The 15,314-nt window shown below is 38.3% G+C and overlaps 2 protein-coding genes across 2 annotated transcripts; one reads left to right on the forward strand and one right to left on the reverse strand.

Moving 5' to 3' along the window:
• The first annotated feature begins 1,499 nt into the window (after window positions 1-1,499).
• Window positions 1,500-5,772, forward strand: LOC106433359. The gene is made up of 6 exons (XM_013874198.3): window positions 1,500-2,025; window positions 2,464-3,317; window positions 3,398-4,099; window positions 4,359-4,633; window positions 4,728-4,809; window positions 4,887-5,772. Exons 2-6 carry the CDS (start codon window positions 2,466-2,468, stop codon window positions 5,571-5,573), a joined length of 2,598 nt encoding a protein of 865 aa, XP_013729652.2. The 5' UTR covers window positions 1,500-2,025; window positions 2,464-2,465; the 3' UTR covers window positions 5,574-5,772.
• Window positions 5,773-7,376: 1,604 nt separating this feature from the next.
• LOC106433353 lies at window positions 7,377-9,668 on the reverse strand. The gene has a single exon (XM_022704385.2). It carries the CDS (start codon window positions 9,666-9,668, stop codon window positions 7,377-7,379), a length of 2,292 nt encoding a protein of 763 aa, XP_022560106.2.
• Between the last annotated feature and the right edge of the window lie 5,646 nt (window positions 9,669-15,314).

Consider the following 15,314-nt stretch of genomic DNA (forward strand, 5'->3'; position numbering starts at 1 on the left):
CTTGACGGCTGCTATGGGGAGCGTTGAGGTTTTAAAAGAGACAAAAACTACTAACTAAATATTTTAACCTCCTCTGGTTGTGGACTATTGAGTTGTGTATAGGGAAAGTTGTAGATATGTGAACTGTGGATGTGCTACCTTTGGATGCATGAGTTGTGGACATAGGTGTAAGAAAAAATTGTGGATCGTGGACATGAAAATTCAATCTCAATGGGTTCACGAGTCGTGGACATGAAATTTTATGGACGGGATCTTCTGGACGGATTGATGTGGACGGGTATGTGCGGATATGTTTGTATATAAATTTACAACCTGTGCATATATAAAATTGGATTCGCATACACGATTTTGATTCAGCGACACATAAATGGAGTTTTACAACCTTTAGTTAATCTTGAAAGAACATGTAAATGATTTTCTAAAGTTTAATGGAGTTTGAATTGTTGGAAAAAAAACAGTCCCAGAAAATACGTATTAGTTGTGTTGTTCTTGGTTTTTGTTATTGTTGGTTTTTGATTCATTATGACTTAGACCAAAGAAAAATCATTATGACAACGATTCATATTATTAAGCTGTTAAAAAAAAGTTATAGTCGATTTAGTTAGAAACAGAGATCAAGACATAAAGAGATAAAAAAATAAAAGAAAAAAAGAAAAAAATTGGTTCTTACGTAGAAAGAAAAATATATCTTTAGTTGATTTAGTTTGAGGGTATTTGGAACATTATACATGTATAATGTGTCTCTCTAGTTAGAAGTGTTTTATCCGGTAATTGAAAACACATAATGTGTGTCTGAGAATAAATATTTCAAATAATATCTTAAATTAAAGTGCATGTTTCTTTTAAGTCAATTTGCTTGAAAGAACCCATTATAAGTTAATAATATTAACATAAACTACTAGACTATAAACTCCAGTTTTTTTAAATCTCGTGGCCCTAATAACAACTAAGCCCTAGAATGGGATGGGAATAAAAGAACGCCAAAGAGACCACAGGTTGGCAAAATTTTTTATTTTATTTTATGTCAAACTAGTATACTACAGCTGTTAAGTGAATAACAACACTTCATAGCTGGCTAAAGAACTCACTTGTATTTATTTATTTTCTTAATTATGTTTCTTTTTGTATATACTTTTGGTAGCATAAGACCAACTTCAATGGTTTGATACCATGAAAGTATCTAAAAGAAAAAAATAATAGCATTATGATTTCAGATTTTTGTTTTGATTTTTTTAAATAGATGAAATGTTAGTTAGGTGACATGTGTTATTTAAAATTGTTAATGGGTTCTAAAAGGTTGAGTTTTAAGAATTTTTTCATCTTTCTCTTTGTTCTTTTAAATATTTTTGAGAAAATTGCCAAAAGAGAACAAGAAAACAACATAGTTGTCCCTATGGTATAAATCCATCATTAAATTGTCCCTTTAGTATAAAATTTTCCAAAATTCCAAAACTAACCTTGAATTAATCTAATTAAACATAATTTAATTGTGTTTGTTTCATGTGCTAAGTAATTTTTTTTTTTAAAAAAACGTGTTACAAAGATATATTAAAAAAGTTAAAACAAAAAGGGAACAAAACACGTAACCCTAATTTCTTGTTGGTTTCTCCGCCTCTCTCTCAAGAAAAACAATCGAGACTTTGAAAATGGCGATCCTGTGTAATAACCGGTGAATTCAACGGCGAAATCAAGCTTCTCCGCCTCTCTGCTGCTCGCTGCTTCTCTCTGTTTGCCTCCACCTCTGAACTAATTTCGTTTTTGTTTCACCGCCTCTCTCTGATGGCCAAAAAATTGAGACTTTGAAGATGGCGATCTTGTGGACGAACCAGTGAAATCAAAGGCAAAATCGAGCTTATCCGCCTCTCTGCCTCTCCGCTTCTCGGCGCTTCTCTCTGATTCTCTTCACCTCTCCGCTACTCTCCGCCTCTCTGCTTCTCGTCGCTTCTCTCCATTTCTCTCCACCTTTCGGCTTCTCTCCCCTTCTCCGCCTCTCTCATCCGGCTATCTGGTCTCAATTTGTGAACGGTTTGTTTCTTTGATTTGTCTTAGTCTTTGTTTCATTATTAAGTTTGTTACTTTGACTTGGATCAATATTTGTTTGCTTGTCTGAATTGACTTTTTGATTATGTGAACCGATTTTGGTGAACAATGTTAGTGTTTGTGTTTGTCTTTATGAGTGTTACGATACTGATTTCGCTGAACAAAGTTTGTGTGTATTTGACTGTTAATTGTCTTAATTTGCTGATTTGATTGCGAGATGGAGATTGACTTGTCTTATTTGATTAATCGATCTACTGTGTTTCTAAATTTAAATTTGATTAGACAATGGTGTTTTGCTTTTGATTATTATCTTGTGTTTGGCTCAGTTTCACTCTGGCTCAGTTTCACTCTTACGCTTGTTTCGGACGTTTGCATGTTTATGATATTGCTGTTAACAACCATGTGTTTTATTATCTTTTGTAGATATGGAGCTGGAGCTACCTAAACGATTATATGCAGAGGGTTCAGAACCTCGGGTTAAGAAGATCAACAACAGTTGCCGCATGGAACTTATCAGAGATCTGAAGAAAGCTATGTGTGCAGAGTACGATGATGTGAAGAGAGATCCTGTTTTCACACATATCATGGCTATTGCCGAAAATGATCTCAAGTTCTCTGGGAAACTAGTGGATAGCTTCATATGTAGACAGCTGATTACCTCAAAGCTGCATGAGAAGTGGTTTGTTTTTGCGAGGACGCCTCTCCGGTTTTCGCTTCAGGAGTACCATGCTGTGACAGGCCTCAAGATTACACGGGAAACTAACAGTGACGTAGTGAAATGGAAAAACGACGGGGGTTTTTGGAGTAACCTACTGCACACAGGTGGTAAGATCACCTTGCAGTCGATCAGAAAGGTTCATCTACAAGAAGTTCACACTTGGACGCGGCTTGATAGGATGAGGTTGATCTACTTGTGTGTAATAGTGGGTGTGGTGATGGGGAGAGATGAGAAGGTGTCCATCCCTCATATGTACATCAAGTTGGTGATGGATTTTGACAAGGTTCGGAAGTTCCATTGGGGTCTTCACTCGTATGATTTCCTGTTGAGTTCGATTGAGAAGGCAATGAAGAAGTTGGGTAAGAAGGAGAGCTACATTTTCGAGGGTTTCTCCTATGCTCTCCAGATTTGGATTATGGAGGCAATTCCTGATTTTGGAGAAATATTAGGCAGAAGAGTCTCAGACAGCTTCAAAGGTCCAAGGTGTGGCAATTGGAAAGGAGTTGCAAAAGTTTCTTATGAAGACATCATTGAGCTCGAGGACTCCTTAACTAAGAAGGTAACATTCTCTCTGTTTTTTTCTTTTATATGGTTGTTGTATATATTTTGTTTGGATTTTCATGTTTTAACTGTTTGCAGGATAACTTCTTCTCGGTCATATCAGTGACTGGTAATGGTGATGTGTTTCTAGATGCTCAGTACACAAGGGAGGGTGAGATGGAAGATGAACGAGTGGACCTTGTTTTGGGGAGGATCAGGAACAAGTATGATTGGAGCAACACAGACTGGCCAGTTTTAGACCCTGAAGAGTCTAAAATGGAGGAACCCGACAGCCATGATAGAGGGTCAGAAGCTGATAAGATCGTGGATCATACGGATGTTGTAGCAGACGAGGAGAACTCTTCGGTTAAGGTCGCAGGAAAAGGCAAGAGAAAGTTTCTTGATGAAGGAGCAGAGACAAGAAAGAAGAAGGTGCTGTGTAAGCGATCAGCAGAAAAGTTTCTGACTTTTGGTCCTGAAACTATGAGTTTCATTGAGGGTCTTATCCGCACATCTGTCACTTCATTGGGAGATGTGCTCAGTATGCAAATGGCGAATATGGAGAGGGTGTTTACAGAGAGGATGGAAAAGATGGAGATTGAGGTTTCACAGCTCAAGGACGCAATCAGTTTGACTGGTGAAGGAAGCTATCCTAGTAAGAAAGAAACTGAAGAAGCTCCACTAAACAGCAAAGCCAAGGAAGCTCCACCTAAGAGCAAAGGCGCTCAAGCTCCACCTAAGAGCAAAGGCGCTCAAGCTCAACCTAAGCGCAAAGGCGATCAACCTACTCCAACAAAAAAGGTACTACCTAAGAGAAAGTGTAGAACTTGATGAACCTGGAACTAGGATGCTTGAGTTAGGGTGCTGGAGCTAGGCTTATGGAACTTTATATTGACTGTGTAATATTATGTAATATGGAATGTGAAACTTTGTGTAATAGGTTTCTAAAGTGTAATATGTTTGAATGTTTGTGTATTAAACTCTATGAATGTAATGCTTTGTTTGTGTTATGAATAAATGGCTTCTTCTTATATGCAATGTTTTAAATTTTAATGAATAGGACGGGAAAAAGATTGCTACAGAAACTAATGATTTTGATTTTGGATTGAGTACACAAGACTTGCGGGACCTGTCCCAAGCTACATTTGTTGACGGTTTTGATCTGTCTCAAGTGAAAGTTGAGACGTTAAGTAAATCGAAACCGTTTAACATGGCTCCACTGCAGTGGAATGATGAGGAAATGGATCGAACCAAAGAAGACTCGCCAGATGCCGCGTTGGTGTTTTTCCGTGAAGAGGATTGGGAAAAAGTTAGAACTTGGTCAACTTCCTCCACGTAAGTACTCTATTCTCATTCATCTGACATGTATTAATACATTTAAAATAAACTAATGAATGTTTTACAATTTTATCATTGTATTTGGTTTCAGACCTATACGGATTGGACCTGCCACTTTAGATTTTGAGATTGCTAATCGTCTTATGGATAAATCTGAGTGGTTAAATAGCTTGGTAAACCTTAGAGACTATTTGCTTCCATATGTGTCTTTTAAATACATTGTGTGTGCTAAGATTTTCAAAATATGCAGGAGATTGACGCTGCAATGTACGTATTCCGGGAGAGAACATCTTTGAAACGATGGAGACCTCATCGTGTCGCCTTCATGACTGTCGTCTTCAGCAATATGATTAAAAAAGAGTATGGTCATTTAGAAGCTCAGGGTAGAAAGAGCTACATGCTTCATAATTTGCTACTGCAGTTCGGTAAAGGAGTCCTTCCACCACATGGCAGGACACATGAGATATGGAATATAGATGTGGATCGCCTGTATGTCCCTGTTCATGTCAGTGGGAATCATTGGATCGCCTTGTGCATCAGTTTCGTGACGAGGAGCATTGAAGTGTTCGACTGCTCGGGTAAGAAAAGGTACAAGGAGGTGGATGGGTTCGCAAACCTTATTCCGCGTATTGTCAAGGCAGTTCAGCCTATGAGACACCAGAAGGATTTCGCAGTCGGTGCATATACTGTTTCCTATGTCCCCGTTGGGAATCTGAATAAAAGTGCATGCGACTGTGGCGTCTATGCAGTGAAGTTCATTGAGTGTCATGCGCTTGGATTGGAGTTGTCGTTGTTGCATGATGGTAACATTATCGAAGCTCGCCACAGGATTCTATGGGATCTTTGGGAAGCAGCTAATGATCCGGAATTGATTGATAGGATGTCAAAGTATCAATCCCCGGAGTGTCTCTCTTCGACTGTAGAAGAGATTTTGTGAGACTGCTTGGTTTCAAGTTCTAATGTAATGAACAAGATTGCTTAATCTGATGTATAACTTCTAGATTTTATTATCATTTTTAGGAACAAGACTGCTTAGTTTATTGTATAACTTCTAGTGTTTAATTATGATTTTTAGGATTGACTCTTGTAATCAAATGTACATCTTGTGGTTTTGTTATTAAGAGTTTTTAGCTGAAGAATGCTAGAATTTAACACTGTTTTAAATTAGAACCTTAAGCTAAACCCTAAACATGCCCTAACCGAAACACAAAACCCGGAACAAGACCACAGTCAAACCTAACCTAAACCCTAAACATACCCTAAACGAAACAAAAACCCATAACAAGACCACAGTCAAACCTAACCTAAACCCTAAACATACCCTAAACGAAACAAAAACCCATAACAAGACCACAGTCAAACCTAACCTAAACCCTAAACATACCCTAAACGAAACAAAAACCCGGAACAAGACCACAAGAACATTTAGAATAATTGTTTTACTAGATCATCCCGTAGGAGTAAATAAATCGAATCAAATGTAATACACTTAACTTGGCTTCTTGCAAACCAGACTTTTGATCCAACTCAACAATCAAACCCGACCAGAACTAGATCCACAATAAACCTAAAACCCGACATATATAACACCAACTCAGCAACCAAACCCGACTTTTCCCATTTTTTTCTGTTCTTCTTTTTCGTCAATCTCCTTTTTCTCTCTGAAGCAGTTTCTCACACACATGAATACTTCAAGGCGACATTCATACGGGGTGCCATCTAGGTGCTGGTGCGGGAAAGGGGTTGTGATATTCTACTCGAGAACTGATGACAATCCTTACCGACGGTTCTATAGATGTGAAATAGGGGCACAGGTTCATAGTCTTGATTTGTTTTTCGATTCAATTACCGATTTGTTATGTTCCTTTTTTGTCTGATTCGATTTTCGATTGTGTAGGATAAACAGCATGTTTTTTCATTCCATTTTACTTCTCCTAATTTGATTTTCGTTTCTATGTAGCGAAAGAAGGAAAATCATTTATTTAAGTGGGTTGATGACGCCTTGCTTGATGAGATTCGAAGGGTAGAGGCTGAGCAAGGGAGAATTGTAGAAGAGATTGAAGATCTGAAAAGTAGTATCACACAGAGAATAGAAGAAGAAGTTAGGAAGCAGAAAAATTCACTCGAATTAGGTTGCTTAGGAAGCATTCTATGGCTTTTTGGAAGATTAAGAAGCCAAGAATGAGTGAAATCAGTCTACTGGTTCTAAGTATCTTCTTGTTAGTGTGTTTTTTTCATTTTTACCAGTCATTTGGTTCTTAGTATTGGCTTCAATAAGTGTTTTGTTGCAACAATATTTGTGTCGACTTTACCAGTCAAATGGTTCTTATATTTTGTGCTCAGTGATCTGTTCTTACAATCCACCTTTTTTGTTGAAAAATCAGACATCAGCTATTGTCAAACAAACTTAAACTCGAACTCAAAAGCATAGCTGAACATAACTAAACAAACAGAGAGATAGAGAAGTGAAGTGAAAATAATACCAATGTATAACAATGAAACTGATAAAATAACCATACAAGAATTATCCAAAGTATCCAAAGTTAAACAAAGTTGATTGTTTTTAGAAGAAAAAACCATACGAGACAAGGCAATACTGCACTTTCAAACACCACAACTTGCATACTTGAACAGACCAACCTGTAACAGAAACATAAATACCTGAAACACAATTAAATCGAGATTGAAAAACATATAAACGAACTGGCTATATAAGCTGACCCTTACCATATGTGACTGACTATATTGGTATTTTACAAGTTGCTCTGTTGTGCCCACTAATACCACATCTACTACACTTGCGAGGCTGCCTCTTTTGTGATGTTTGCGATGACCGAAGTTTATCTTCAACAGTTTCATATCTCCGTTTTCTATTCCTTCCAACTGATTTTCTTGACTCTGGTGGTAGCACATTGTCCACGACAACATCTTCTGGCATGGACCAAGCATCCTCAGGAACAGCAATAGGATTGATGCTTTCATGATAAGCTTCTCGCCAAGCTTCTGTAGTGTAAAATAAATCAGTTAATGTGTGTGGCTGTCTGCCAACATGAAACCCAGCTTTAATTGCGTGCCGACAAGGTATCTTCATCAGGTTGTACTTCCCACATGAGCAAGTACGTCTATCCAAATCAACTAAGCAGTCGATTTTATCACCTCTAACAAGCAAGCGACCATCGCTGACAGGGTAAACTGCAAATCTTTTGCCTTTCTCGGTTCTCCTTTCAATCTTTTTCTCCACATCTTCGGTAAGAGGATGATTATGCTTTGAAATCTTTTTCTTACGGTTATAAAACCACCGAGTCAGCATTTCTCTGATACTGTCCAACAAGGGAATGATTGGATACTCTCTCGGCGAACGCAAAGCAGAGTTGATGGATTCGGCAGGGTTTGTTGTCCTTATGTCATATCTATATCCAGAGAATTGACATCTTGCCCACTTTTGGACTTCAGCATCCCTTAGGTATTTTCCAATTGCCGGACTGATATTACACACATTAGCAAATATCTTTTCAAACTCAGCAACTCTATAAACCTTGGACGCCTTTGCAACCAACCCAACAAGTCCTTTCCCATGGTAATATGTTACCACATTATTCAACAAATGATGAATGCAAATACCATGTTTAGCTGTTGGATACACAGTCTCAAGCGCCTTAGCAATGGCCGCATGTCTATCCGAAATGAAAGCCAAATGATGATCATCAGCAATGACACTATTTAGTTGTCTCATAAACCATTCCCAAGAATTTTCATTCTCTGAGTCGACTACTCCGAATGCAAGAGGATACAAATTAGAATTTCCGTCTACAGCAGTTGCAACCAATAGAACTCCTTTGTATTTGTTCTTCAGAAAAGTGCCATCAACCACAATAACCCTCCTTATGACTCTGTTAAATCCTCGTAGCGATTGCCCAAATGCAATAAACAGGTACCGAAATCTCCCTTTGCTGTCAATCTCATACGATGAATGTGTTCCCGGATTAGCCTCTCTGAGCATGTGCAAGTATTTCGGTATTTTTCCATAACTTCTCTCTGGTATACCTCTAACAGCATTAACCGCATATTCACGAGCATCCCATGCTAAAGATTTCGTGATCTCACAGCCATGATCCATAAGCATAATCTGTATTATATCATTGCATTTCGGCCCTTCCTTAACCCCTTCATACCTATGCATAATCAGACTGCCTATAGTTTTGGCCGAAGCAGTCCTACCCGGTTTGGTTTTGTTTGAAGGTGCACATGTATGTTCACCGACATACTTTTTGATAATGAAATATTCAGAATCCTGCAAACACTCTGCTCGAACACACCAATTGCATGCATTATCCTCACATCTAACGTACCAAAGTTGTCTATCCGTTTTGATAACCTCATAGTGAAAGTTATGCTTCATTGCACATATCTCAAAAGTCGCCTTCAGCAAAGTTTTGTTCTCAAACAATTGTCCCTTCTTAACAACATTGAGCACAGAAAACTTTGACATCTTATGTACGTCCTCTTTGGCCGAGATCATGGTATCGGCATGATAGGCATCCTCATCAACTTCGACTCTTCTAATCTTTTCTTTCTTTTCCTCGCACTGCCTCTCAACAAACACAGGAGCTGGTTCATTCCCCCTATCAACCGAGTTTCCCTCCTCTTGAGCAGTAGTTGAATCAGCTGGCGACTTGTTAAGATCAAAGTCTGGTTCATTCAGATTCTCAACTTTGGCTTTAGATGTTACACACAATCGAGTAGAAACACACTTTTGAACAAAACAAACAAAATTCTGAAGCTGTCGATCATTTGCAATGATCACAGGCGGACAAGTTGATGTATTGATCAACTCATTAGGTAGATAACTCAACTCCAAATCGGGTAAGCTATCTTCTTCCATATCAAAATCTTCCAAAACCATTCTTTTAAAATCCTCTAAGGTAGAAGTTGATTCCAATAACAGTAGCCTAGCCCCTCTCTCATCAGCCGTAAAAACCCATCCCGTGGTTGCTCCAAACTCCCAAACACCACATGTTGTATAGATATGCATCATAGAACAAGAGTTTGTAAAAATCACAAGACAAACTATAGAGAAATCATTGGAAAATCATAGATTGGTGAAGAAGAACATTCAAAATCGATTTTTTTTTTAATTTTTCACGAACCAAATCAATGAAAACACGTTTTAGGAAGTTAGAATATTTTGAGAATATTTTAAAAACTGCAACTTCCTTAATTTTCGAAAATTCAGTTTTTTTATCCGTAGAAGGCACCTTCTACACTGTGTAGAACATAACAAAATTCCAGAATGTAATTTCTACACTATGTGGACGTTCGTATATGTTTTAGATTTTGCATTCCTGATAACTTAGAATACTCAATAAAAGTAGAAACAGTTTTCTGAATAAAAGTAGCGATCATTACAAATAGTAGAATACGTATTCCCCATATTTAGAATTATAGTAAAAAGTAGTTTGTACGTTCTAAAACAAGTAGATGGATGTGTTCATTCTAGAATTCATTTTCTACTTACCCGTTTTGTGTAGAAACAGAATTCTACTTTTAGTAGAACGTAATTTAAAAATATTATTTATTATGTTTTTCAACCCAAAAAAAATATGTGTTTGTGTAAATGGGTGTTTTATTAATTGTTTATATTTTTAATAATTTTTCTGATTCATATAACTATTTATTTCATTAATTTTAACATATGGAAAGGGTAAAACGGAGAAAAAATGGACAAAAAAAGATTTATACCATAGGGACAACTATGCTGTTTTCTTGTTCTCTTTTAGCAATTTTCCCAATATTTTTTATTTATTTTTAATTATAAAAAATCCATAAAACCTATCGTTGGAGTTTTCTCTTAAGTGTTACTACTTACTTCACTGAGGCGATATCTTGTAAATACCCAAAAATACATTTTTTATTTACTACTTTGGATACCAGGCTTTAACCTCTTAACCTATAGTTGGAGTTGTTCTATTCCGGTCTGGCTTCCCAGACCACCTCAAACTTGAGTAATATAATAGTCGTTTGATGCCAAAAAAAAAAAAAAAAAACCTCCTAACATGGCAATCAGGATATTTATAATACAGTTTAGGAAATTGTTGTAGTTAGAGTATTTACTTGTTGTTAGGATGTAGAATCTGTAAGTTTTGTGTATTATTATAGGATGTAGAATCTGTAAGTTTTGTGTATTATTAATGAATAAGTATTCCCTTTATATAAGGGTTACAAGAGAGATAAATGGAAATAAAAGAATAAGAAAGATTACAAATCATAAACATAAGTAAATTAGGAAAACTAGAAGAATGGAAAGTCTCTTGGCCGTCTCTCTCTCATACTCGGTCAACTCTCTCTCCTCTCTCTCTCTCATGCGGTTTGGGCCTCTAATAGATCGGACCGGTTATGGACATCCATCAATTGATTTATAACACTCCCCCTTGGATGCCATGACTATACAGGGATTGTAATATGTTTAATGTTGCCTCATTAAAACCTTATCAGGAAAATCCAGTGGGACAAAACCATGATGAAGGAAAAAGAGTACAACACGCACTACTCCCCCTGATGTGAACCTCAGTGGATATCCTTCAGCCTACGCATCCCAATCTGATGTGTGAGCTTCCTGAACGTGCAGGTAGGAAGTGCTTTGGTGAATAGGTCTGCTGAATTGTCACTTGATCGTACTTGGACGACCTGAACCTCACCGGCTTTCTGAAGCTCGTGAGTGAAGAAGAACTTAGGCAATATATGTTTCGTCCTATCACCTTTTATGTAACCGTCCTTGAGCTGAGCAATGCACACAACATTGTCCTCATACATCACGGTTGGCTCTTTTCTCTCGGCCATCCCGCAATCAGCTCGGAAGTGTTGGGTCATCGACCTCAACCAAACACACTCGCGGCTGGCCTCATGTATGGCCAAGATTTCCGAGTGATTGGATGATGTGGCCGCGATGGTTTATTTCATGGAACGCCATGAAATGGCTATACCTCCATGTGTAAAGACATATCCTGTCTGTGATCGAGCATGATGTGGATCTGATAGATATCCTGCATCAGCAGAGCCAACTAAACCATCTTTGTTATGGTTAGTATAATATAGACCCAAGTCTTTCGTTCCTTGCAGGTAACGAAGAACATGTTTAATCCCGTTCCAGTGCCTTTGGGTCGGGCAAGAGCTAAACCTAGATAGTAGGTTCACGACAAAGCTTATATCAGGCCGTGTGTGAGTTGCCAAATACATTAAAGCTCCTATGGCACTGAGATATGGCATTTCGGGACCTAGGACATCCTCATCGTCCATCTTGGGACGGAATGGGTCAGTGTCCAGACCGAGAGATCTCACGACCATGAGACTGGTTAGAGGATGGCAATCAGCCATATTGAATCTCTTGAGTACCTTTTCTGTACATGCCATTTGATGCACAAGGATTCCATCACTTATGTACTCAAGCTGTAATCCCAAACAGAATTTCGTTTTTCCCGAGATCTTTCATCTCATATTCTTTCTTAAGGTATTCAACCGTTTGGAAAATCTCTTCAGAGGTTCCTAGGATATTTTATATCATTAACATATGCTTGTATACTTTAGTTCTCGAGAACCTGTTGCATTTGACAACTCAATACCCTCTGGGACTTATATATATATATATATCTCATTATCGAATGGACCATACAAGTAGGCGGTTTCTACATCCTTTAACCGCAAGTCTATTTTTCTTCTTTTATGGCCAGACTTGTTAGGAATCTAAATGTTTGTTGTATCCACCACATGGGAGTATGTCTCCTCATAATTGATTCCTGGTTTTTGTGGAATCCTTGTGCATATGGCAGTGCCTTATATCTTGCTATCTCGTCATGTATCATTTCTTTCACAAAGACTCATTTTGTCCAACTAGTTTCATATCTAGAGGTGTCCGAACTATGGGACCAAAACCTCTCTTTTCTTAATGAACTTAACTCCATGTCCCCTTTCCATTTGATCTAATATGATTTGTTGAGTGCACTCATGTATGGACGTGGGTTCATGATCCTCATTCATTTCATAATCTCAAGTGCTACACTGCATGCAAATATATCATCAATGTCGACATTCTTTCTCTTGTTCCATTTGTTTCCCGGACATGACATAACTTATTGAGGTTTCATTATGACCTTCAGTACCCTGAAGTTTGGCGTCCCAAGCCTCATTGTTAGGCACCTTAGGTACAACCATTTTTTTTATGGTTTCCTCATCCACGGCCGTGGCTTTTAAGTTTGTCCATCTTAGGATCGACCATGTCTAGGATTCCCTCGTCCACAGATTTATTAGCACCTTTTTTAATATCCGAGGGATCTTATCTTTGGAACTTATTGGTCTACCACGTTTTCAAACGTGCCTTAGACTCAGTAGCAACTTGATTGTGTCCTTCTTGAACATCAATTCTTATTGGTGCATTAACAGCTGGTATATATGACTTAGTCATTCTATTCGGGTCAGTAACGGAATCTGGCAATTGTTTAAGCTAGCTTTTGTATAATCTTTTGGACTTCTAAATCTCATTCTTGAGTCCGAGGATCTTGCCAAGATATGGATGTTTGATTCCATGATATTTCTTTTACCATTTTACTGCTATCTCCCCCTAATGTTGGAAGTTCAGATTCATTGAAATGTCAATCTTCGTATCTGGCCTTTAAACAAATCACCCGTAATTGGGTCGAGATACTTTAAAATCGTAGGGGAATCAAATCCAACATATATCCCCATCCTCCTTTGAGGTCCCATCTTTGTTCTCTGTGGTGGAGCAATTGGAACAAAAACGGCATAGCCGAATGTCTTTAGATGGGAAATGTCTGGCTCGTGACCCGTAAGCAATTGTAATGGGGAATATCGGCCGCGTGTCCCCACGCTGAGACCGGAAGTCTCGACCGCATGAGTAATGGTCGAGCTATGAGTTGTATGCGTTTCATAAATGATTCGGCCAAGCCGTTATGTGTATGTACATGTGTCACGGAGTGTTCCACACTTACCCCCATGGACATACAGTAATCATTAAACGCTTGGGAAGTGAATTCACCAGTATTACGAAGACGTATAGTCTGGAAATGAGCTCGTAATCAAATTATCTGAGAAAGTAACCTGGCAAATGCCAAGTTTATCATTTCCTTAGTGACTTTAACTGGTGATGGCCTAGAAATGAGTTTCCCTTGGGAACAAGCAACACAAGATATGTGCTTAGGGATGATTTGTTTCTCTTTAAGAGAATGGCCGTTTGAGTTTAGAGTGAAATTGTCGATTGCTTCTTTGTTAAAAGTGGCATTGACTTCGATCATACTGACTTTAGCATGGTAAAGACCAGTAGATAGTGCGGGAATGGATTCTAAAACTTTCTTATTGCCATGGACGATATCAAAGATTTAAAGGGATTCTTTGTTTCCTTCGCCCGTGGTTTCAAATATGAAAGCTATTCATTCGAATGTCTTTAAAGCTTAATAGGCTTCTCTTAGATTTGGGTGAATACAAGGCATCTGATATCTCAAGATGTGTACCCATAGTCAACATGATGTTAGCCTGGCCATGACCCTCTATGAGACTAGCTATACCCGCAATGGTGGAGATGTTGGCGTTTTTCAGAGTTAGGTTTATGAAGTATCTTTTGTCTTTTAAGATCATGTGGCTTAGAGACTTCATTTATAAAAACCATTCATTTATTATTAAGTTTCAAAGAAATGACAACATTGGAAATGAAAACACCAAATCAAAGAACACCAAAATTTAGATTACAAATGTCGAAATCAAACTTCAGTCTTTAAGACAATCTGAAGTTTCATAATCCATAAGATCGTCCTTTTCATGATCGAAATCATTTTCATCATCTTGATATGTCATATGGACTTCATGATTCTTCCCTTTCAAACTCTCTTGATAGAGGTCAACTAGATGCTTGGGAGTCCTACAAGTCTTAGCTCAATGATTGCTCATTCCATACCCATGACACACGGATTTGTCTGATGATTTGGTCGAGTGTTGGAGTTTGAATGTAGATCCACGGCCGCGACCATGGCCTCTTCCAAATGAGCCACGATCTCGTCCATGGTCTCGACCATTCCCTCGCCCGCGGCCAAAAAATCTTCGACCGCGGCCACGTCCATTCGATTTGTCTCGACCACGGCCATGCTGGCCATTTCCTTGAACGTGGTTGGACTCTTTATTTTCCTCTGTCGTGTGTGCTTCAGGTAGTGGAGCTGATCCAGGAGGTTTCATCTGACTGTTTCTCATCAATAATTCATTGTTCTGCTCAGCGAGCAAGAGACAAGAAATAAGATTAGCATATGTCTTGAAACTTTTCTCACGGTACTGTTGTTGTAACAATACATTGCTTGCATGGAAAGTGGAAAAGGTTTTCTCAAGCATATCCTGATCCGTAATACTTTCATCACCACAGTTCAATTTTAGAAACAATCTTAAACAGTTCAGAGTTATACTCGTCCACAGACTTATAGTCTTGGATCCCGAGATTCGTCCAATCAAACCGAGCCTTTGGTAAGATCACTGTTCTCTGGTGATCATATCTCGATTTCAATTATTTCCAAAGATCTAGTGGATTCTCAATGGTTAGATACTGATCCTTGAGACTCTCAGCTAGATGATGACGAATGATCAAGATGGCTCTGTATCGATCTTTTTCACTGGCATTATTGCCCTCGGT

This window comes from Brassica napus, chromosome C6 (assembly GCF_020379485.1).
Source record: "Brassica napus cultivar Da-Ae chromosome C6, Da-Ae, whole genome shotgun sequence".
Taxonomy (NCBI): domain Eukaryota; kingdom Viridiplantae; phylum Streptophyta; class Magnoliopsida; order Brassicales; family Brassicaceae; genus Brassica; species Brassica napus.